Source organism: Corella eumyota, chromosome 3, assembly GCF_963082875.1.
Source record: "Corella eumyota chromosome 3, kaCorEumy4.1, whole genome shotgun sequence".
NCBI classification, from domain to species: Eukaryota; Metazoa; Chordata; class Ascidiacea; order Phlebobranchia; family Corellidae; genus Corella; species Corella eumyota.
Window position 1 is genome coordinate 1,450,336 of NC_137492.1, and position 24,555 is coordinate 1,474,890.

General features: G+C 28.3%; 3 protein-coding genes across 5 annotated transcripts; all 3 read left to right on the forward strand.

Moving 5' to 3' along the window:
• The first annotated feature begins 479 nt into the window (after positions 1-479).
• Positions 480-4,999, forward strand: LOC145744743 (aldehyde dehydrogenase, dimeric NADP-preferring-like). The gene is made up of 12 exons (XM_082562677.1): positions 480-543; positions 754-880; positions 1,217-1,448; positions 1,590-1,675; positions 1,832-1,924; positions 2,220-2,328; positions 2,571-2,682; positions 2,870-3,033; positions 3,279-3,445; positions 3,736-3,835; positions 4,372-4,514; positions 4,602-4,999. Exons 1-12 carry the CDS (start codon positions 509-511, stop codon positions 4,650-4,652), a joined length of 1,419 nt encoding a protein of 472 aa, XP_082418803.1. The 5' UTR covers positions 480-508; the 3' UTR covers positions 4,653-4,999.
• A 328-nt stretch (positions 5,000-5,327) lies between these two features.
• On the forward strand, positions 5,328-11,663 carry LOC145744718 (centrosomal protein of 41 kDa-like). 3 transcript variants are annotated; one of them, XM_082562646.1, is made up of 12 exons: positions 5,328-5,538; positions 5,798-5,856; positions 6,007-6,070; positions 6,153-6,200; positions 6,967-7,028; positions 8,452-8,506; positions 8,892-9,033; positions 9,105-9,265; positions 9,468-9,535; positions 9,622-9,736; positions 10,193-10,402; positions 11,109-11,663. In XM_082562646.1, the coding sequence occupies exons 2-12, from the start codon at positions 5,818-5,820 to the stop codon at positions 11,210-11,212; spliced, it is 1,068 nt and encodes a 355-aa protein (XP_082418772.1). In that variant the 5' UTR covers positions 5,328-5,538; positions 5,798-5,817; the 3' UTR covers positions 11,213-11,663. The 3 variants fall into 3 exon arrangements, with proteins under 3 accessions (XP_082418772.1, XP_082418771.1, XP_082418773.1); XM_082562645.1 differs by having other exon boundaries at positions 5,329-5,856; XM_082562647.1 differs by lacking the exons at positions 5,328-5,538; positions 5,798-5,856; positions 6,007-6,070; positions 6,153-6,200 and adding an exon at positions 6,741-6,885.
• Positions 11,664-14,839: 3,176 nt separating this feature from the next.
• Positions 14,840-23,110, forward strand: LOC145745238 (uncharacterized). The gene is made up of 14 exons (XM_082563248.1): positions 14,840-15,047; positions 15,664-15,804; positions 16,069-16,247; positions 16,530-17,758; positions 18,056-18,240; positions 18,380-18,558; positions 18,640-18,831; positions 19,694-19,878; positions 19,948-20,110; positions 20,786-20,925; positions 21,124-21,394; positions 21,615-21,789; positions 22,079-22,189; positions 22,546-23,110. Exons 1-14 carry the CDS (start codon positions 14,947-14,949, stop codon positions 22,661-22,663), a joined length of 3,369 nt encoding a protein of 1,122 aa, XP_082419374.1. The 5' UTR covers positions 14,840-14,946; the 3' UTR covers positions 22,664-23,110.
• Positions 23,111-24,555: the final 1,445 nt, after the last annotated feature.

Consider the following 24,555-nt stretch of genomic DNA (forward strand, 5'->3'; position numbering starts at 1 on the left):
ACGATTTTTGCTGAATCATTTTTATATTTATTATATGTCGGAATTAAGCAATTCATTAATCATATATTTTTAGTCCTTTACTAATTGTGTCTAGTTTGTATTTGTATAAGGCTAAAGTAGTCGGAGTAAAAGGTTAAAAATATCATTGGTAACGTATTGGGGAAAGTTTATATTTAGTATACGTCATACTTTCTGTTTTTCGATACTTCTTAGAAGACTTTATGCGCACATATTTTGTCGAGGGGGTAAAATCAGTTTTAAGGCGGTTTGAGGTCTAATTTTATTCTCTTGATCATGAAGAGGAGATAATTAACTCGTCTGCTAATTTTGATGCTTATAGGGAGTTTAACGGGGTTGTAATAATAAAGTAAAAGAGACACGAAAGTTAAGTTATTCAATGCCTGTGTAAAGTATAGGGCGTTTTCGTTAATGTTAAAACCTTGGTTAAGGCTTTTTTTGTAATATTTATGATTATTTTTAGCAGGTACATCTAGGTAAAAATTGAAAAATGGCATCAGCTGAGGAAATAGTAGCAAAAGCTAGGTAATAAATTTGTTTTGTTTGTAATTGTTTTAGTTAATTTTAAATTTTATTTTATGTAAGAAAAACAATCTTTAAAACAGTAACATTAGGATGTAGTGTCAATAAAATGGCAGGTTTTAATATAAAAAATCAATTAGCTGTATAGACATATGTTATTAACAGGCATTTGAGTTAAATAAAATTAAAAATTTGACCAAACTTTTTATTTAGAGCTGCTTATAATTCTGGAAAAACAAAACCAACTGCATGGAGAATCGAACAACTTAACAAATTGTTTGAATTATGTGTGGATAATCACGATAAATTAGTACAAGCGGTTCAAAAGGATTTGCATAAGGTTAATATTATAACATTTTATTGTTTTTAATTATAATTTTTTTAAATGGTTATTTAAAATAGCTGGTCACAAGGTATACTGGTTAAATTTATCTAAAGTAAGCTACGGGCACTTTTTTTTAATACTTTATGGGTTAGGTTTGATCCCCACTGCTTTCTATATCATGGGCTAGTTTATTTAAATTCCTTACAGTCTTAAAATTTTAATAACAATATTATATATTTTTAAAATTATTACTAAAATTCTTATTATTATTTTTTAATGAAAAATCATTTTTTTATTTTATTCGTTATAACATATATAGCAAAATGATTAATTATTGTTTTTCTTTATTAGTGTGATTTTGAATACACGGTTGCTGAAGCAAATGGCGTAAAAAATGAAATAATAAGCGCTCTCAACAACCTGGAAAAATGGAAAAAGCCAAGCTATCCTTCAAAAAGTTTTGTAAATACTTTTGATTCAATGTATGTGAGGAAGGAACCGTATGGTGTAATGTTGGTGATAGCTCCATGGAATTACCCTGTTCAACTTATGTTAAAACCTTTATGTGGTGCCATTGCAGCAGGTATGGACTTGAATTATGTTTAAAAATATATTTGTACTGCCATTTAGATAATCAAATATAACGTTTATTTTTTAACTTTTTTGTAAAAAAAATTTTTTGTATTTTAAATTTTTTATGAAACTTACAAAATTGTATTTGAAGGTAATGCTTGTGTATTGAAACCATCAGAAATATCTCAAAATGTTGCTGAGTTATTGTCTGAACTTATTCCAAAATATCTAGACAAGGTGATCAAATTTATTTACTTATAAATAGACAAGTCTCTTAAGTCAATATTTAATCATTTTGATACTTGTATTTAAAAGGTAATATACATATGCCAACTTTTTAACATGAACAATTTTAAAATGTAAGTAACAATATTTTTACTTTGTATTTTTCAGGATTGTTTCCCAGTATATTTGGGTGGAATTCCAGAGACAACTTCACTACTTGAACAAAAGTTTGATCTTATTTTGTTTACAGGAAATAAGAACGTGAGACGAAACTTGATATTACTTTAAACAGATTTTTATGTTCTTAACAAAAGTAACTTAATATTCCATTTTCTTGTATTTAAATTTGGTTTTAGTATTCAAAGGCTATTGTTATACAAATCCATTGTTTAATCATTGTATAGCACTTTATAAACTTCCCAAACCTTTAATATTTAGTATTTTTTGTTTGTATTTTATTTTTATTATTTGTGTTTTATAATCATTATTGAGTAATTAATGCCTACATTACTGACTTGGTCTCATTACTAATCAATTTGTTTTATTAATTTATTAGGTTGGTAAAATAGTTATGGCCGCTGCAGCTAAACATTTAACTCCAGTAATTCTAGAACTTGGTGGAAAATGTCCTGTTTATGTGCACGGGGATTCTGATATTGAAATGGGTAAGTTAACTTATTTATTGTGGGCAAATATTAGTTGCAAGTTGTCCTTATTTTATGACAATTAAGATGCTAACTGTAGAGGGGCAATCTACTAGTTATAATATATATCAAATTTGTTTATAATTTTGTTGAATAATGTTTTAAATTTAGCAACTTTTGAGGATTATTATATACATTAAACATTAAAACTTAGGTAAGTATATATTGTAAAAAAACTTTAAAACAATAGTTTTTTTACACAGTTGCTAAGAGGTTGTTATGGGGTAAATGTATGAATGCTGGACAGACTTGTTTGGCTCCTGATTATCTTGTATGTCAGGACACCGTCACTGAAAAATTAATCGTCAAACTACAGTAACGTTTTTTATTGATGATTTGTGGATAGTTTTAAAAAAGTGTTTAAAAATTAAATAAGCTCTTTGTGTAATGTTTATATAGAGTAAAACTAAACTGAAAATACCTGAGTGGAACTCCTAAAAATGGAGGGTTATTAAAAAATATTTTAAATTCATTTTTATTAAACTTTTAAATCTTATTTTAGGGAAGTTTTGAAGGAGTTTTATGGTGAAGATCCTTACAAGAGCCCTGATTTTGGTCGAATAATTGCAGATCGTCATTATGAGAGGATAGCTAAACTTTTGGATGATATGCCACAAGAGAAACTGGTTTGTGGAAATGTTAGAATTGTTGAAGAAAGATATATCTGTAAGTGGATTGGTAAATTCTTGTCGTTTGCTTATTTTACAATCTAACTTGAGCATTCTTTAGAAAAACAGGAAGTCCTATTAAATCATATCCAATGCAGATTTTATTTATTGTATGCTCTAGTTAAAATTAAATTTCCAATCTTATGCCAAGGCCAAATCAGTGCATCACCAACTTTTAAACAAGCACATAACAAAAATTTAGCATTTAAACTTAAATTGACATATTTTTATAATTATTTTTAGCTCCCACTATTTATAAGAATGTTGAATTAAGTGACAGCCTAATGAAGGAAGAAATATTTGGACCAATCTTACCGATTCTAAGTGTTAAAGGTCCAGAAGATGCCATTAAGATTTTTAACAGTTATCCTAAAGCACTTGCTATGTATATCTTCTCCAAATCAGATCACGTAAATCTGATATTTTAAGTTTTTTAATGCTTGTTTATTTATTTATCTTGATATGCCTTTGGCAGTTTTGGATCTTATTGAATGTAATTGCCTGATAAATAAACTATTATTTTATTGTTTATACCACTTTTAGCGCCATACTTAAGGTCACTGAGAATGAGAGCAGTGGGGATCGAAACTAGAGCCTCATGTAGTTAGGCCAAGTGTTCTGACCACTACACTTTGCTGCTGGCTTTATATTTAGAAACAAATTCAACATTAATAAACTGTTGTGTTTTGTTATTTTTAAGGTTGTTGAAAAGATAATGAGTGAAAGTTACAGTGGGGGAGTCACGGTGAATGACACTCTTATGCATGCTGCAAACCATACTTTACCTTTTGGTGGTGTGGGTAAGTAGTATCTTAAACTTAACCTAAGATTGGGTTGGGGTTTTATCAGACTGGGTTGAAGGTGATAAGGTTGTTCCACTTGAACTGAGTTGGGGTTATGTCATGAGGTCAATATTATTTTAAGCTTGTACAACTTAATACTAGGTTGGAGTAATATTTTAAGGTCAATAATATCTTAAACTTGTACAACTTGAGACTGGGTTGGGGTAATGTCATGAGGTTAATATTATTTTAAGCTTGTACAACTTAATACTAGGTTGGAATAACATTTTAAGGTCAATAATATCTTAAACTTGTACAACTTGAGACTGGGTTGGGGTAATGTCATGAGGTCAATATTATTTTAAGCTTGTACAACTTAAGACTGGGTTGGGGTAATATTATGAAAAACTTTGTACAACTTGAGAATAGGTAAAGGTTATGTCACACAGTTAAAGACATCTTGAACTTGCACAGCTTGAGATTGGATCTTATATCCTAATTTAAATGAGAGAATGTTGTAAAACTTGCACAAATACTTTACATTATACACACAGGTGAAAGTGGGATGGGATGTTATGCAGGAAAACAAAGTTTTGAGTCGTTCTCACAACATCGATCAGTTTGTTGGAGAAAGCAGAACCTGGAAAGTTTGGTGACATTTCGATATCCTCCGTTCACCGAAAAGAATCTGAAGACGGTACATTTAAAAATAACTTTAACTTTCATTACTTCTGCCTTTTAAATGTTTAAACAATTTTTATTTTAAAACTTTATTTGATTTTAGGTGAAGTGGTTGACTAAGGAGAAACGGGGTAGTAGTTGTGTTGTGATGTAAATGAACAAGCAAATATATGTGCTTATATGTTACATTTCTATATTTATCATTAATCGTTATGTACAAAATTATAATACCTCAATCATTACTCAGTGATAGGAGTATATTCCATTATAATAATACCTATACTATTTCACATTAATTCAATAGTACACTGATATTTAGTAGCATAATATGATGGTGTTATATAATATTTCTTTTTAATTTTGTGTTTTGTTTGTTATAGGGTACAACTGTTTGATAATTGTTTTTTCTGTGTGTTAACGTATATATAGATTATATTCTCTTATATTATTTGCTATGGAATATTGAAATTATGTTTAATTACTAAATATTTTGTGTTATGCAGTATCATAATAAGTATTAAAAAAGTTCATTAGAAATTCTATGTAAAACTTTAAAGCATTGGTAAGAACAGCTTTATTGAAACATTAAATAGCAAATTGCAAAAACCTAAATAAAAAACCTTTTTTAGCATTTTTAGTAAGTTAACATTAGAAAAAAACATTTTTTTTCTAAGGGTGGAAAAATTAATTAATTTGAGGATAATGAGCTTTAACTAAAATTGTGCCACAAGCGGTTAAATATTTTATGATTTCTGTTGGTAACTGCGACAACATTCAAACAACATTTTTTTAATTTCCTGGTTTTGGAAAGGTTTTAATAAACCTAATTAGCAAAAATTTGTGTAATTACAGAATGCAAATTCTTATAAACTACTATTTAAAGGAGAAGCTTGCTTATCGTGTATTAATTTTGGTGTTGGAGGGCACAATATTTTGTTAAATTTTTAAATTGGCAAGTTGATAAATCGTAAAAAAGATTCAATCAAATTAGATGATCTAAACCAACTGATTAATAAATTTGTTTAACACAGGATTTGCAAGTAGGTGTATTAAATATAAAGAAATCCTCTGCCTTTAATTATAACTAAAAGACTAAAAAATTTCAGATTTAAAAGCTATCAGCTATATTGGCAGTTTGGATAAAATTTTTGGCCTGTTTTGTTGTATTTTTTGTACAAATGCTTCTGCTTTCAAAGTGTATAACTGAAGTTAAAAAAGTGTAAGCTTTATATTTACTCTTTTTTTCCTTGTTTATCTTCAGTTTTTAGGTCTAAAATATTATAAAATATTAAATTGTAGAGTTTTAAAAACAATTCAAAATGTCTCGACATAATCATTCTGGAATAGGAGATTCAAAGGTAAGAATCTGTTCTTTTAATTTAGTTGGTTTTCTTAAGACTTGTACATTGGCCTAAATGTTTAGGCTGAAATTATAATATCTGTAAATATTTTAAATCTAAAATTATAAAAGTTTAGAAGTACTAAGTTTACATTTTTATTTTTTCAAGATTTTACAAAGAAAAATACCAACCAGTGGAAGATATACAGATGTCCAATCTAGAGTTGATACAGGTGTGAACTCTTTAAAGTTATTTTAAATAAAACAAATTTGTTGTAAAATTTAAAATAAATGAAGTTTTTTATTTTAATTTAGGTTCAAGTATAACTCGACAACTTAAAAAAATTGAAGAAATTCAAACAAGTAAGAAAAAATTATGATTTTATTTTGACTTTTTAATTTTAATAATAAAAATTAATTAAAAATTATAATTATTTATCTTTATATAAATTTGTTTAAATAGTCCAGGCCTATCTTTAAATATATATACAATTGTTTAAAAAAATAAATCTAAAACTCAGTCTCCCAATTTTTAAGTAGTTTTGTAATTTTTTCCAACTCATTGTTGCGGTTTTTTAATCTAAAATATTTCTAAAGTGGTTGTTGTCATAGAGTCATTATATATCGATGTAATTGTGTACACAGCCCAAGTATTTTACTCCAGTAGCTAGGGGTTACATACTTAACTGTCGAGATATCATATTTAATATCGCGATATTATTCTTTTGTGTTGGTTTTGGTTAAGCCCTATCGTGTAAAAAGTAATACTTAATGTAATGTTGAAAGATGTGTTATAAATAATTTGTTTTTGTGTAAATTCTATGTTAATGGAATTATTAAAGATATGAAATTAGGTTTATTTCAGTCCAGATAATATAAAATGTGTTAGTGTTAAATGCATTTGCATATGAGTTTAGAATAAAACTGCCAATATACATATATTGTTTTACTAAAAATGTGATTAATTGTTTAAGTTAGTATATTTTATTAATTGCCCAAATGGAAAAACGAAAAGTACCAATCAAAATAAATTGGAGACCTGGCATTGGTAAGAACATCATCATATTAATCAATATATCAAAAGGTAAATAAGATTTTTGGTTGTTTATTTGATTGATTTATTTTTCAGATTATCGATATAAAAAGGATGAATTGTTCAAAAGAATGAAAGCAACCACACTGGCACAATTGGTAAGTCAATATATCTTATAATAATTCAATATTTTTCTAATTGATTTCTATTTAATCAAGTCAATATTTTTTGTTTAAAATTTTAGTTTTTAAGTCTATTGTATTGCGGCAAAAAATAAAATACATTAATTAACATTTTATGTGCTATCTTTTATTTATATTCTTCTATAAAAGCCCTTTTTTTGAAAAACAGTCAAAGAGTAAATTAATTTATTTTTAAACTGAAAAACAAAAAGTGTTATTGTTGGAACCAGCTTTAAGGTCAAAATACATTTCACAGAACTTTTTGTTTTTATCGTCTCAATTACAAAACATGTTCGAAACTCGTGTTATCGGATACGTTAACGTGGTTTGTTCCTTTCAATACCACCTGACCCGATAACTTTAAAGTACTTAACTGTATCTGATAATTACTATTGTTCTGAGTATTATAATTGTTTCATGGTTTTTGTTTGTCGAAAATTTTAATGTAAAAGGCGGGGTATAAATATTAAATTAAATGTTGTGTTTTATTTTTAATTTTTAATTTTATTTGACCTTTAAAATAATTATTGTAACCTTTAAAATAATTATTGTAACCCGATTTTTGTATAAACAGATTTTAAATAAATTCTGTATTTTGTTTGTTTTGGTTGACCCAATGTTGGTGTAAGTAACGTTAATGTCAGTTTTATTGTTAAAAAGATTGTTATTCAAGGTGTGGTGGTTTTATAAATTATAGTTAATGTCATTGTGTTACACCAAAAACCACATATGCTAAAATAACAAATAATATTGGATGAAAAATTTTAATGCAAGAAAAATGTTACAAAAAAAATTGTATTGGTAAAAAAATTTAAGCAAAATTTTTCGCATTTTTTTGTTCTATTTTAGCGGTTAGTTTATATTTTGTAGTTCTAATGTCTAGTTGTTGTTGGCACTTAACTTACTTAAACCTACAAAGGTACACACTTCAACTGCCCACTTAGGACAATAAATCCGGTTGGTCGAGAGCCATTTTAAGCTTAGCCACCAATGTTGCACGCTTGGCCACTTAATTTAAAGTGGACTTTATAATTTACCACCCGTTTAAATTTAAGTGTATTTAAACCACGTTCCAATCTGTTAACCCTCGAGTTATTGATTTTAATATGAGGTTTGATCTTAATTTAAAGCGCTTTTGTGTATTTTAAAAATTAATTTTTTGGCTAAATTTTGCACATTTATTTATAGCACAAAAAATTTTAATAAAAATACCTTTTTTTAAAAAAATTATTGTTTCTAATATTACCAATGAAATATATCTTATTCTAAAGTTAGTTAAAGAATTGCTATAATAAACAAAATACTTTAAAATATTTCCCAAGTGCTTCTTGAGTTTATACTCATCCTAAACTTGTTGAAGTATTGTGTTCATACTTTCATTAAAACTTCAACTTTTTAGATCCTTCAAGTTGCTAATGTTTCAATGCAAGATGATTCTTCTATATCAGACCTAGGTAAGATTAAACACTAATTTTTTGTTTATTAATTTTTTGATTTGGTGGGAAGGTTGACTTATCAGCATTAACAAAAAGTACCTCTTGTTACCCTGACTCAGTCTCGAGTTGCATTTGGCATTTTAATATTTTTTGGATTATAATTGCCAGATAATTAACCTGCCAGTTGTTTTTGGGGAACAGTTGATGCTGTCTATAGCGCCTTACTTATGTGCACTATAGCATAAAAGCTGTGAAGATCAAACTAAGGACCTCATGTAGTCTGGCCAAGTGTTGTAACCGGGAATCGAACCTAACTGTTAAAAGTCATACTGTGATTATGTTTTGTGATCTTCGATATTAATATATATCATCTATATTGATTTTTAAATATAAACTTTCACAGCTTCAGCTCGATCAGGAGCCTCTTCTGTTACTTTAAACGGAAACTTTGAAGAAACTCCCCGTAACCATTCAGTTACCCCTGATACCTTAAAGAATGGATTCCATGAAAATGAATTAAGTTCACCTCGATCCTCACTTCAAAGGTACAACCCTAATTTTAAATGTTACAATAATTCTTATGTATTTGTGTTAACATATTTTTTTATTGATTTAGTGTAATAAAAGGCATGGGTGAGGTTGATGTACTTGACTACAACAAACCAAATACAGAGAGATTGGAAACCCCCTACACCGAGAAACCTTACAATGATTGCCCGTATTTATTATTGGATGTTCGAGATTCTGATGATTTCAAAGCATGTCATATCACTGGAGGTAAAAGCAATGGTTTGATATTATTTAACTTTTTACTGGTATTTAGGAATGGTACGGAATTAAGATTTGGGATTTTTTAATTCATTTTTTAAACAAAATTGGCAAATTTGTTTGAATCTTGTTATTGTATATTTTTTAAACGGTTAAACTTGGTTGTTGGTATTTAAGATCAGTTAATTGCAATTATTTTTTATTTTCTTAGCCACTAACTTTCCAATTGCAATGTTATCCCGAACTATGAACAATTTTACCAAAGAAATTCTTGAATATGTAAGTTTTACCACTTACAGTAATATAGATCCACTAATACTGGAGTACTTGCAAGTGTTTTATGGCCTTATTTTTTTTATTTGTAGAGAAATTGTCCAGGTCGAATAATAATAATTTATGATGAAGATGAAAGGATTGCAACGGTGTCGGCAACAACGATGGTGGAACGTGGGTTCGACAACATTTTTGTTCTTTCTGGAGGTTGCTAATTATTTTTATAGCATTTTAAATTTTGTATAATCAACATAGTGTTATAAGTACTAATTAAACAAATAACTGACTCTACATTTAAGGTCATTTAATACAGCAATAGGTATTTTAAATTATATTTGTTATTTCTGTGTTTTATTTTGATTTTTACTGTGGTATGAGGAAATATTTTAAGTAGCTTACAATAACATACACCTTACAATATTGTGGTCAACAACTTAAAGGTTTAACCCTTACACATTATATATGTTCACAGTGTTATCTTATCTCTATACATTGTTCCATTGAACAAAGCCTTTATGAATGTATTTCCTGTTTGCTTAAATAAACTCTTAAGTGTTGAGCTAATAATATTTTATTGTTATTTAAGCTAGCTCTTATCTTACATAATTCTGTTAAATATCAGGAATTTTTCAAATATTTTTCTAAATTTTATTTTTTTTTTAGGTCTTAAAGTTATGTACCAGAAAATCCCTGATGGTATCACAAATGGAGGTTACCCCTTAAGTTGCAGAGCCCCAAACCAGCCACGACGTAAATCGAACCCCCAGTACATCGGACCCCCCTCCAACCCCAAGAAGAAGAGGTTTTCAGCGGAGGATTTGGACAAAATTTCTCATTACCTGGAGGATAGTTTGATTCCTCAAGACACTGGAAGTAAGTATATGGTATTGATTAATAGTTTAACTTGTTAGGTTCTGAGGTCCTTGGTTTGATTCTTGCTAATGGAAGTAAGTATATTATTTTAATTATTGAAATCCTGAGGTTCTGGGTTTGGATTTTCGCTAATGGAAGTAGGTATTTTTTTTATTATTATACAGCCTAAGGTTCTTACTTCGTTTTTTGCTGATGGTAGTAAGTATATTCTTTTTCTTTTTTTTTAATTTCTGAGGTCCTGGGTTTGATACCCAGTGGAAGTAAGTTTATTTTTATCTTCTTTTAAATTCTAAAGGGGCTAGGTTGGATTTTTAAATGATGAAGTAAGTATATGTTGATGGCCAGCCAAACTTTTATTTAATTTTTTCCAATTAAATTTTATTATCTTTTTCGCTTTTCCTTCATGATAATACCAAGTTCACAAAAGATGACAAGTTTATCATGAATAATTTATACATCAATACATTTCTTTAACTATTGTATTTATTAATTATAGGTCTTTCTTTTACTTATATGTTTTAGTATTGTTATCAACGTCAAAGTCTTAGAAAACACATTTAATTTTAAAATAACTGGAGTAGTTAAAATTAAATCACAACGCAAGGGTTGTATAAATAAAAATACAATTCCAAAACATTATTTACCTCAGTGTTTAAATTTCTATTTTCTAATAAACAACATAAGATTGAAATAAATATTTTGTTAGGTCGTCTAAGCCGTCTTACTACAAACTCGAGACAGACCAACTCATCTAGCAAAACAGGTTCAACTTATAACGGTAATAGTTCTCATAAACGAGCATGGAGATAGAAAAATAAGAACAACTTTTAAACATTTGCGGCCTTATTTATTTCAATCCAAATTCAAAACAGAAAAAAAAAAAAATTTTGGGGTTAGAAAATAGTCCTCCATTTTGGGGATTTTTTTTCTATCTAATTCTTAAGTAAAGAAGCAGTTCATGACCAAAGCTTTTGTTATTTACACTGTGAACTGGTTGCTTTTTAAGTCTTTCTTTTAATTAAAAAACGCTGGTTTTTTAACTACAGCGTTATTGCATTCTTAAATAATTTTTGTTCTGTAAAAAAAAATGTTTTGATTTTTTTAGCTTAGATTTTTGTCATGTGGTGCTGTCAAATAAGTTTACTTTTTTAGGCAAAAATGAATTTTCATATGTTTAAAAAAAGTAGTTAAAAGTTCTGTAAAAAAGTTTGTAGTTTATTTGTAAATTTTGTTGAAATAAAGAGATTTGTTAAATACAGAAAGATCGCATTTTCAATTTTGGTTTTGGTAGAAAAAATTCGGTAAATATATTTATTTTGTAACCGCTAGACGATGCTGTTGAGCATTGCTTATACATTTTTTATTTTAGAAAAAGCAAAAAAATAATATTTAAACAACTTATAAAACGTATTTTATTTTTAAAAATATTAGTAAATTTGTTTTAAATAAGTTCATTAAAAATATGGTACAAAAAATAAGTTTCAAAAACTTTAAATTTTTTTTTTAATTTTAAATTTCGCAATACTGCGTCGCGTTGAACTGCCAAAAACTACGTAAAAAGTTAAATTCTTTGGTCTAAGTGTTCAACTTGCAAATGTCAATGGAAAAATCGCAGCCAATATGCCTCGGGGTTTCGTCTGCTTGTGATATTAATTCGATAACAGTTAACGATCGAAAGATATTGTTAAAAACATTGTTTTAATCTTAAAAAAGTTGGCAAAGAACCAAAAATTTACTTGGTAAAATAACCAGTGATGACCGTGCCACGTAGAAAAATTTTTTCAACGCCCACGAAGATATTTTTACTTTCTAAAAAACAGGCCCAAATATTTTTCGCGATATTATCCTTAAATTTTTTTAGTTTTTTTTGACAGATTAATTGGTCGATGACAGGCTTTGTTACAATTTTCTTTTGTCAATCAATTAATTGTTAACCTTACAGGTTAACAAAATTGTTAAGAATAACAAATTGTATATACATATGTCATACACACCTTTAGTTGAAAGATCAAGGTTAAATACATTACGACAATCTGTCAAAAAACTTTTTTTTTATAAAAAATTCGTCAAAATTTGACTTTGAAATTATATGCGTTATAATATCATAAATTCTAAATTAAGAATTAATTTGAGCACAACTATTTGTAACATATAAATATTTATATTTTAAAATAAAAATCTACTGCATAACTAAAGGGCTATTATCACTTAAAAAGTAATTATATTTCATGGTATTGTTTATGGTTTAAATTCAGCAAAACACTTAAAACATAATTTTGGTTGAACGTTCATTTTAATACAAACAAACCCAAGGATTAGAAAGCATTTTTTTTCTTACATATTATATCCTTTATACAACGCTTTAAGTTTGCATTAATTCTTCTAAACTAGTAATTTAAGACCGGTTCGTTATATTCATCTACGTGGATCTTATAGATAAAGTTATAATTATTTTTATTAAATTAAAGCCGCTATATTAATTTTAATTTTTGTTTGGGTTATGTCTATGCAATTTGACTATTGTTTAATGTAGAACCTATAATAAATTATCGGTAAAAATCGTATAATATACAATTAAAATACTTTAAAAAATAACGTTTATTGTTAAGCAAAATTCTATGAAATATTGTCATGTTAACATTTCGTGGAATAAAGGTTATCAATTAGAATTATTAATTAAGCAATAAAAATAAATTTAAAACTTTTATAGAGAATTAGGTAAGGGTAGTAAACGTTAAGTTATTATAGCAATAAAATATTATATATTTAGCTATTCATTTACGCAATTTTGATGTAAAAATTTGTCAATAGACTGTGAAAGGCAAGGCAATGTAAATGTGTATATAGTCTGCAGTATAACAACAATATACAAACATACTACTATCAAGATATCAGATAAAAAGATATAAATCAGTAATTTTGGACGGAAATTGAAGTAAACTAAAAATTTTTGGCACGGGTTTAGATTTCGAATTAAGATATTATTTATCTTTACCTTATTTTGCGTTATCTACTATGCGAAACAATAGTTTTATTATAAATAATCCCTGCAAAAGCAATATCGAATAAATTAAAATAAATATGTACTGAAATTTATTTAGCCTTATGTACAAAAAAATGGTTAACTGCTTATTTATTTTCATATTTTTAAATCAATTTACCTAAAAATTACAAGTCTCGTATTTAAAAAAAATATTTTTATTGTATTTTTTAGGTTTTTACGAACAAGCTATAAAACAATAACAGTTATAACGACTTGCAGGTAATAGGTGTATAACAATTAACATTAATTTTACAACTTTTATGACGTTAAAAGGAAAAGGCTGACGTCATAATAAACCACTAAATTGTGGACAGTAAAAACACAAATAAAATTCTAGATTTTTATGGATCAGTTTTTTTAGTTTATTTAGGGCAATAAAATATACTAATTGGGTAATTAATCGTTGATTTTTTAGTATTTTTTACAGATAAGTTCTACATACTTAAGATTTGTTTATTTTTAAAATATCTTAGTGCGCTTGAGAATAGGTTTTACAGGTTTTGTGATATTTAGTGTTTATTTTAAATTGAATGCCGGTTAAATTCAAAGTCAAATTTGTATTTGGCTGCGGTTAATAATTGCAATTTATTAAAGCAAAAATTACATATTAAAAAGTTGTCTATTTTCAGTGTATAATTAAATAAAAAGTAAACGTTACGTTATTTAATTCAGAAATTACTTTTTTTTCTAATTTTTTTTGATTTTTAACGTAAATTTTTGACTACAGCATGCTTTATAGATCTACTTAAAATAGAAATTAATCTCATAAGAATGGCATCGTTTAAAACTTTCTGACATTCACGCAACTTTAGTTTCCGCTCGTATAACTAACGAAAGATAGAACACCATATTTTTACTGCAGGTAGTTAGTTTGTTAAAGTAACAGGTGGAAGGCATTAGGAACAACATTTTAAGATAGATAGTTTTTTGAAGTTTAGATATTTTTGTTTAATACGTTATTAGCTATATTTTTATGTTATAGCTATAGCATTTTTAATATAAGATTCTTCTAGAAAGGCATATTAAAAATATTTACGTATAAAAAGTGCTTAATTTAATACGTTATATATTATTATATAACAGTATGAGTAAAAAAGTAATTATAATATGTAAATAAATGATTTTCAAAAGTAGATTTTTAGCTAGAATTTATTTGACATTTTTGTACCAGACCTACGCTGACATTTGTTTAACTTTGATAATTAAACAAAAATATTATAAATCGTGAATTTGACAGAATTTTCTTTTAAAATTAAATATTTGAACTAGTTATACTTCATTATTTATTATTTAAGTGTGCTGTTTTAAAAAATTATAGTATAACAGTTTGTTTAAATAATATATAATAACATTTATTTAACCGCTTTTGTTTTATTATTTTGGCAGAAAATTAACTGTGTATTAGGCCCACAATCGGCCGTAATCACAAAAAACATCTTTAAAACTTATACACTAAAGTTATATCATATTCAAATATATTTTATTAAAATAACGATACAAAATGCTTCGACAAGAGATATATATTCTATTGTTATTTATATCTGTAACCTCGGCCTGCATTAGACCTGAAAAAGGAACTTTATTTGCCGATTTCGCACGCAGGTAATTTATGAGTAATCTGTTGTTCAAATTTATTTGGTTTTTGTGTGTTTTGAAGCTGGATTAAACGGAATAACATGACATGCGCACGTGGAATTTTGGTTTGTTTATTCCGTTCTAGTATTTTCAGCAAAATAACAAAATTCCTTCGGATTTTGGTGAAAAATTTAAGCTAATAACAAAACTAATCTATGTTTAAAGCTGTATTATCTCACATGCAAAACGCATTAGTTTTAATCTAGATTAAACTAAAGCCAATCCCATTTTATAAACAACTCAGTTGTATAATCGTTTTAGCTTTGCCCACCTATTAAAAACTGAATATCAGTATGTTAAAGATTTAATTGGTAATCGATTATTATTTCAAAAATTCGTGACGTCATATTATCATTTTTGTGACGTAATTATCTTAATATCTTTGGCGTTTTTGTATAAATTTTTATGACGTTATTATATACATTTAGTTACGTCATTATTCGATTATTTCTTTTTAACACTATTCCCTTATCTCTGACGTCACCATAAATATATGTGACGTCAGTATTACGATTTAAGGATCTACCAGATACTTATGACGTCATCGGTATCGAATTTTTGTGACGTCATGTTTTTGTTTTAGGTCGGATGTTGTTCTAAGAGCCGAAGTAGTCCGATTAAATCCGGTAAACAACGGAGCCAAGGGAAGATATGACGCGACCTTCCGCATTATTGGATTGTTTTCCGCTAAGTCTCAACAATTTGCCATTGGCGATACGATAAGGTAAACATGTATTGGAAACTTTGTGTACCGCAGATTTCAAGGAATCGTAAAATTCCCAATATTATTGTTTGCTGCAAATTACTTCCTTGATATGTTTTGATTTGGTTTTGAAAAGAAAATTAGCGCGACATGTTAATAATTAAGTTTCCCTTTTTCCTTAAAAAGACGAAAAATCTTTGGTCTGCCCTCTTGTATTATTATTCTTTACTAATAACGCTTTTTTTGCTTTGCCAATCTGCTAATATTCACATTTTTTGTCTTTAGATTAGGACAATTTGGTCGTAAACCGTTATGTGCCCCAGTTCAGCCGAAATCCCAGCATATTCTCTTTCTGCGAAAGTTAAGAGACGGAGAGGGAGGCATAAAAGCTTCTTACGGTTTACGATACAATCCAGTCCCTTTATCAAATCGAAATACCTTCTTTTTTGGCCGTTTTTTAGCAGGTAAGTCTAGTATTTTTATTTAAATTAAATGGTAGACTTTACAATAAGTAAATTTCACATGATTACTGCATAAAAACTTGCTTTTTTACTTAAATTGATGCAAAATCTTTTCGTTACAATAGAAATAAATATTAAGTTTAATAAACAAGGTTATTTTGGGAATTCCGATGCAATTCGCAGGGGCTTTGAAATGCGCGCTTAAATTTTGTAGTTTTAAATGTGATAAAATGTAATTAAAATGTTATAAGTTTAAAAATTTAACAACCTTTTAATGTGGTTCAGGTAAAATATTAAGAACTAATATTCTAAGCTCCGGTTGTCGAGGTTTAAAACGACCTCAACATGGAAAAATTCAATGCACAACAACTCTTGATCGGTGTCGAATTATGTGCAATAAAGGATACAAACTTACTAGGAGTTCAAAGTACAAAAACTGCGACATTTTAACCGGGATTTGGAGGCCGAATGGACGTCCGAAATGCGAGGCAATCGATTTAAAACCCAGTAAAAAATCGGGGGTAACTGTGTCTGTTATTAGAAATATTATTAAGAGCGCATGGTCCCCGAAAAAGAGGATCCAACTTCCGGTGGGATCTTCTAGAGACGAGGAAGTTGAAGAAGAGGAGGAGGTAATTGAGGAGGAAATGCAGCCCATTCGTAAGGCTAGAAAACCATGGAAACCAAGCACAAAGTATGTTCCATCCAGCTCTAAGATCCAGGAAGAAGAAGAAGAGGAAGAAGAAGAACAGGAAGAGGAGGAAGAGGAAGGAGAAAATAACAGGATTCAAATTAGCCAAGCAAAGCCAAGTTGGAGTAAAAAACTGATTAGTAATGTTGTAAAAACACTGACTAAAAACGAAAAAGAAGAAATCAAACCAACTACAATTGCGAATGAAGAAGAAAACTTGGTAAATTCAAGGTCTGCCTTAGTAGGACAACCCCCAATTTCATTAAAATCAACCCCAATTAAAATAACATCTTTGGTACAAAAAGATCCATCTGAAGAAGCAGAAGATTCAACAACCGAAGATCCAAACTTAATACAAGATGAACATTTAGTCACTCTGTTAAACCTAGAAACTCTGCATGAAAGAGAAAACTCATCAATAATTAACCAGACAACTCCAATACCTACGACAAGTGCAGTTACATCTAAACCCCGCCAACTTTACCAATCATCATATCGAAGTATTGGTCTTAATGGAGATTCATGGTTAACAGATGGAGTATTAAACAGACCAGTTATGTTAATTAGCGGAGCTATTTTTGGGTGCCCAACTTACAAAGGCACAGTCACAATTCATAGCTCGTGGCACAATGGTTTTACCGGCGACATTTATTTTCCTGCGATGAAGAACCCAATCATGGGAGGCTGGATGACCCGAATTGCATTTAATATGGAAGTAGAGGAGCTGGAGACTTATACAGTTGATTTTCTGGCTGTCACCCACAACAGATTTGAATATTGTTTCATGTCGAAAACCTACAACTTGAACATTTATTATGATCAGGTAAGAGAGATGTTGAAAATTTGTTTTCAAAAAAAAAAAATTAGCATATATTTATTGTCTTTAAACTAGCATAAAGTTATTATTATTAATACTTTAATTTTAATTACTAACAGTTAGAATCAAATCTTGGAAACTAGGTCTTTAAGCAGATTTGTCTAAAATTTATTTAAATGATTCAACTTTAAGCATTAAATTTATATTTAGTTTAAATTAAAAGTACCAGCAGCAGTGATCCATCTCATGTTATCTAGTTCTACGAACATTGTTTTGCCATTCCTTATTGTTATTATTTTTCAGGATTTGACGCTGAGTTTTGTCGGCAAAATTCGAGAAAGTATCGGGAATACTTATCCTCAAATCAAAGGAACAGCTGAGTTACTCGGATATTGTGCTGACTACGAGTTGAGGGAGAGGAAAGTAGGAACCTTGGTACCAAGCGGTTACATTGGTTCCCTTGATGCTAATATTTGGGACACAGTGCCGTAAGTATAAGAGAAAAAAATTGCTGAAAAATTCTAATATAAAAATAAGGACTATAATTTTAAATTTTTTTTTATTTCTTGTCAAATAATTACAACTTATTTATTTTTTTTTGATATTTGAAATATTTTTTGTCTGCAGACCACAAGCTCAGTCTCGTAAATTTGATGAAGATTTAACAAACGAGGACAACTTGTTGGAAGACAATTACGAGGAAAATAAATTTTTGTTTGCTGAACGATGTCTTGCAAAAACTAGGAATGGGGGTTTCCCAGCTGGGGGAAAAATGAACTTGAAATGGAAAAAGACAAAGTTTCAAGGTCGGTTCATTGTCATGAGTTTTGAGTTTTTAAAACATTCTTAAATTACCATTTTTTGATAATTAATTTTTCTTTTTTTAGGCAACCAGTTAAAGAAGGTTACAGCCAACAAGGACCGAGATTACAACGAAATTATCCACAAATCAATTTTGTTTTACGAGGCTCAGAGATCTGGAATTTTATCCGGGAAGAACAGAGTCCTCTGGAGGTCAAACTCTGATGTTAAAGATGGATGCAGAATGGGAGTTGATCTAACAGGAGGATGGTATTGTGGTAAGATTAAAACTTTGTTTTTTTGTTAAATTAAATCGAATATATATATTTATAAATAGAATATTACATATTTCTCTTAATCAAATTTTACCAAAAAAAATCAGAAATAACATGTTTTTATATTATACACAGTGCGCACCTATAATCACATGTAAACGGATGTTTATTAATACATTGACATTTCAGTTTTATCAATAACCCACTGTATTAGGTAATGCTGCAGTTTGAACAAACAAAAACATGTAATTTTACTAAAACACTATTTCCCACGAACTTGTCTCGATAACGAGCACCAACTATTATTCCCATAAACACTTCATATTAGATTTAGATAAAGATCTAAAAAGAACATTGTGTTCTTGTTTTAAGATTGAGACTAAGATAGTTCCACAATTTCGTGACGTACTTTGCCATTTGACATTTTATTGATGTTTTTTAATAGAAAATAATTGAATGCAAACTTGCCTAAAGCTTAAAATTTATTAAATATAAATTGCATTCTGATGGGTAATTGGGTTCAATGGATATCTATTTAATAGCATAATCTTAACCGGCAGCGTGGTGTAGTGGTAAGAACTCTTGCTACACCACACATAAGGTCATGGGTTCAATCCCTTGAGTAAGGTGCTATAAACGGTATGAACTCCTGCTGAGCCAGCACTTAATAAGCAGTATAATTATTGGGCAATTATAATCTATAATATCCCAAACTGCCACAGGCAACTTGAGACTGGGTCGGAGTAACTGATGTAACTCTATGTTTAAGTCGTGCATTCGACTTTCCCACATCGAGGATAAAGATATATACAAAAAAAATCTTATCACTTACCTATTTTTTAATTCAAATTTATGTTTTTTATAGGATCTGGAAATGTAAAAAATACTTTCCTAATTGCATACAGTACAACTATGTTAATATGGGGTGCTATAGACTACAACGAAGCCTACAAAGAATCTGGTGAAATAGAAAACCTAAATGCTCAGATAAGATGGGCAACAGATTACCTGATTAAGTGCCATTTAGACAAGAATGAATTAGTTGTTCAGGTAAAAAATATACCCAAAAATTTCGGGAAATTTCTAAATTTTAAAATAAAAAAATGCTTCTTTTTTTAGATTGGAAATTATTTATCGGCTGCAAAGGATTGGAATAGGCCGGAAGATTCAAAAGATTACTTGCGTAAAATTTACAAAGTTACTGAATTACGACCGGGTTCTGATGTTGCAGGGGAAGCTGCTGCTGCATTGGCTGCTGCCAGTATTTACTTCCAAGAAAGTGGTAAGATTAACATTATAATATAGATAAAGTTTTATATGTTAATTTATGATTTTAAATATCATTTTATTATAAACCAAATAAAGTCAGTTATGGCATTCAGGAATAACTGTCATTAATGACTTGTTAAATTTAAAAAAAACTGTAATTTTAACTTTGGATTTGCTTAAAAAATAAAACATTTTTTATAAAAGTTAATTTTAAATTAATTTCTTATTTTTTCCTGTTCTTTTTTGTAATATTTCTCATCACTACAATTTCTTGGTAACCATACAAAATTTCCACAGCTTATCTTAATGTCAATTATTTAAGAAATTTATTAGAAACGAGTCGGATCTACTTCCTGAGAATCAGATTAACTTTTAACGTAACTAACCTTTTACTTGGCTTAATGTCAAGGAAAAGTGGACAATTTGCGTCCATTAATTTTTAAGTATTAGTTATTTGAATCTGCCTATCAACTATTTAACTAATTTAATCTATACTAAATCTTATTCTGGTCAGATTTTTTGTATGATTTCTTTAACTAAAAATTTAGAGGTACTTTAATACAGAAAATGGCACAAACATATTTTAAAATTGGTAGAAATATTAAGGCTATAACTTTACAAAAATCATAATTTTTTTAAAACTTAAAATTTTTACTAATTTAAATATTTTTATTAACTTTTTTTTCAGATCCAGAATATTCCCAAAAATGTTTAAAACATGCTGAAGAATTATTCAAATTTGCCGATAATTTTAGAGGATCTTATAGTTCTATTATACCAAGAACAGCTACGAGATATTTTACTTGGCATGGAATAAACGATGAATTAGTAAGTATTACAATTAAGGAATATTTTATGTCAAAATATTTTTTATTAAATATTTGGATATAATTATGTATACATACTAAATATTAAAAAAAAAAATTAAGAATTAAACTACTTTAACTTGCTAATTAAAAAAAAATAATTAAAAAAATAGAGAATAATTTTAATTAGTATTAATTATTACATTTTATTTTTTTTAAGGCCTGGGGTGCCTTGTGGTTATACAGGGCGACAGATAACCCAGATTACCTACAAAAATCCGAAGATTTATACCAGACCTTAGATACTTCCAAAAACATCTTTCAATGGGACGACAAAACTCGAGGTCTGAGTGTTTTATTAGCTAAGGTTACTCGTAAACCTGGACACATGGAGTTGGTGAATTATTATGTGAATTGGTTGATTGATAGCTCATTGGAAACTGTAAATGGATTGGTTTGGATTAACCAATGGGGGCCTACAATGCATGCAGGTGATAAGAAGTAAAAGTTAATAAAACTTTACAATATTATTTTTATGTGACACTATTAAATAGCCTGTCTTACGGTCGATATTGTAGTTGTCGTAGCATAGTTGCAACTCTCAACTAATATCATATTGCAACTCTCAACTAATACCACTAAGCCTTATTATATATGTATATATTACTACTTAATAAATACAACATATTATATACCAATATATTTTTCTAGCAAATGCTGCATTTTTGGCCCTCCAAGCTATGGATCTAACAACAGACAAAGAAATTCGTGAAAATTTTTATAATTTTTCTAAAAATCAGATGGAGATATTGGTGGGTGGAATTGGGGATGGTTTTGTTGTTGGAATGGGGCCTAAATCACCCCAAAACCCCCATCATAGAGGAAGGTGGGTAACTAAATTTAAAATGTTGAATTTTTATTTTTAATTTTGTTAAAGATCTAAAAATGTTTTTTTATTAAAATTTAATTTAAAAATTAAAAAAAATTTGCATACAGTATTATAGTGTTTAATATTTCATGTAACATTTATATGTTTATACATATTGCCTCTTAAAAATTTTAATAAAAAAAAATGTCTGTTTTCATATTGAGAAACCCCCTTTAATTAATATTTAGTTGCCTATATATTTGTGCAAGCCATGTATAAGTACTAACAATTAAACATGAATTCACAGTACTTGCCCGTTATCACCTGAACCATGTGACAGGGGTGTTTTGTACAATAATGAAGTCAATCCTAATATTTTATTTGGTGCTCTAGTAGCGGGTCCTGATAAATATGGGCGGTAAGTAGTATATTTTAAAGTTTTTTTTGGTCATTTTTTGTGGGAAAGTCAAATGCACGACTTAAACATAGAAAAACATTAGTTACTCCGACCCAGTCTCGAGTTGCCTGTAGTAGTTATATTATAGATTATAATTGCCCGGTAATTATGCTGCTGATTAAGTGATGGCTCAGCAGGAGTTCATACCGTTTATAGCGCCTAACTGAAGGGCGCTACAGCATAAGAGCAGTGGGGATTGAACCCACGACCCCATGTGTGGTGTAGTAAGTATTCTTACCACTACACCACGCTGCCGGTTTCAATATTATTAAAAAATAATTTGCTTTAATTATTATTTATTTCTTGTAATATATCAGATACACTGACACAGCTAGTGATTATGTGAACAACGAAGTTTCAATCGGTTTCAACGCTGGATTTCAATCTCTTGCTGTTGGTTTAAAACAAAAACAAATCAACAAATACAGAACTTAATGTAAATTATACCATATTGGTATTAGATTGGTTAACAATTTACTAACAACTTTGTACGAAGGGGGTAAAAATCTAGCCCTATGGTACAATAAGTAAACTAAAAAACGTAGAAAAAAAGTAATTTAACTTTAACTAAGAATATATATGTTATAAAAACTTGAATTTTTATTTGAATACCAAGTTAGACCCTTATGACATAAGGAGGCCGACTTCACAGTCTATTTGAAGAAGTACAAAAATTACCTATGAAAAAAATCGTTTTTTTGTTGAAAATTAAGTGTTAGAGTGAGGTGTAAGGTTGAATCAGGTGTAAATGTTGAAATTTTTATGTTTGTAGTTTTGCTTTCAGTGATTGCATTTTTTGTGTTTTTCTTTTATTTTTAAACGTTCCTTTTTGCGTTTTTTTCGTATATTGTGATCATGTTGAAATACAACGACGACTTTTTGTTTGAACAACTTTTGTTATTGTTTTTTGCACATTGTTATTAAGGTATAAAAATGCGTTTAAAAAGTGCATAAAATAACAATTTTAAATTCTATTCGCATATCATTAAAAAGCGCATTGCCGAGTGTACATAGGCTATCCATAAAAATAAAAAATTTCGAAAACAATTCATTGGCATAATTAAAACTAAAATGAATTCCAAAATAAATGCGCTTTTTTATGATTGGGTTAGGGTAAGGGAGGTAGATAAAATACGTTTTACTGTCGTTGAAATAGCATTTTGGGCTTAAGTTTTTCATAGTAATTTATGTTAAATACAACAAAATATTTATAACAAAACAACCGCAAGATTGCAAAGCATTTTATTTATTTCAAATATTCTTTTAACACAAGAGGATTATATGGGATCGTCTAATTGTGATTTAAACACAATTCTCCGACTTACGTTCAAGAAATGTTAATTTACATCGACATATCACGACCAGACTAAAAACTTTTGTATTTAAGTGTTGTTATATATAGAAAGTTACCGCATTTTTACCGACATTTATCTATTGGTTTTTCTACGAAAGCAGTATGTGATGTAAATATATGGTTAATAGTAATTTTTTATTATTTTTGAAGATTATGAATTTAAGATTTATCATTTAAACTTAGGGTTGAGGTAAAAATGTTGCAAATTCTGTATTTTGCCTTAAGCCAAATTGTTTTATTGGCTGATAACTTAAATTGACCTTTTAAAAAATTGTATTTTTAATAACTATTTTGTTTATTAGCTTTGATATTATATTTTTATTGAAAAATACTATTTTGGGCCTTTATTTTATATCATTTTGATTTTAAAAATTTGCCTAATAAGCACTTTATATTCAACCTTGTAAAACTTCTTTTATTTTCCGTTTGTTTTGACTCAAAACATTCGAATGTTAGTCGTCAGATAACATCTTCAAGTGCGTATGTTTTTTTTTGACAAGCTATAAATATAAAATAATTGCACACCTAAAAAGTAAAGCTACGATAGTTTGACTTTTAGATTTTAGATACGACATTTTGTTAAAAAATTTGGTTAAATTTTAAATATGAGACCTGGCTTTTTATTTACAGTTTAATAAGAATTAAAATTACGTAAAGTTAAAAATATAAAGTATATTATATTTAAAAGTAGAGTTTTTACATTTCAAATAGTTTAATTTGCAAAAAGTTAAATTAAAAAATTGATTTTTTATTAGTGATATTATTCTACATCATGACTTGTGATTTTATAGTAATTGTAGGTAATTTTTAGACAGCAAATGTCTGCGAATTTGAAATAATAGTTTTTATAAAGTTCAATTACAGTTCTCTTAAACAATTTGTTGCAATTTAAAGCAATTTGTAAATTTAATTTATTTCAGTTCAAATATTGCAACATGTAGGTTGTTTAAAAGATAAAAAAAAACACTGAATT

Excerpts from the sequence above, each read along its gene's own strand:
- LOC145745238 (XM_082563248.1), top strand. The coding sequence starts at position 14,947 with ATGCTTCGACAAGAGATATATATTCTATTGTTATTTATATCTGTAACC. Across the intron at positions 20,111-20,785 it reads TATTTACTTCCAAGAAAGTG|ATCCAGAATATTCCCAAAAA; the intron begins GTAAGATTAACA and ends CTTTTTTTTCAG. Across the intron at positions 21,395-21,614 it reads GGGGCCTACAATGCATGCAG|CAAATGCTGCATTTTTGGCC; the intron begins GTGATAAGAAGT and ends ATATTTTTCTAG.
- LOC145744718 (XM_082562646.1), top strand. The coding sequence starts at position 5,818 with ATGTCTCGACATAATCATTCTGGAATAGGAGATTCAAAG. Across the intron at positions 5,857-6,006 it reads CTGGAATAGGAGATTCAAAG|ATTTTACAAAGAAAAATACC; the intron begins GTAAGAATCTGT and ends TATTTTTTCAAG. Across the intron at positions 6,071-6,152 it reads CCAATCTAGAGTTGATACAG|GTTCAAGTATAACTCGACAA; the intron begins GTGTGAACTCTT and ends ATTTTAATTTAG.
- LOC145744743 (XM_082562677.1), top strand. The coding sequence starts at position 509 with ATGGCATCAGCTGAGGAAATAGTAGCAAAAGCTAG. Across the intron at positions 544-753 it reads GAAATAGTAGCAAAAGCTAG|AGCTGCTTATAATTCTGGAA; the intron begins GTAATAAATTTG and ends CTTTTTATTTAG. Across the intron at positions 4,515-4,601 it reads CCGAAAAGAATCTGAAGACG|GTGAAGTGGTTGACTAAGGA; the intron begins GTACATTTAAAA and ends ATTTGATTTTAG.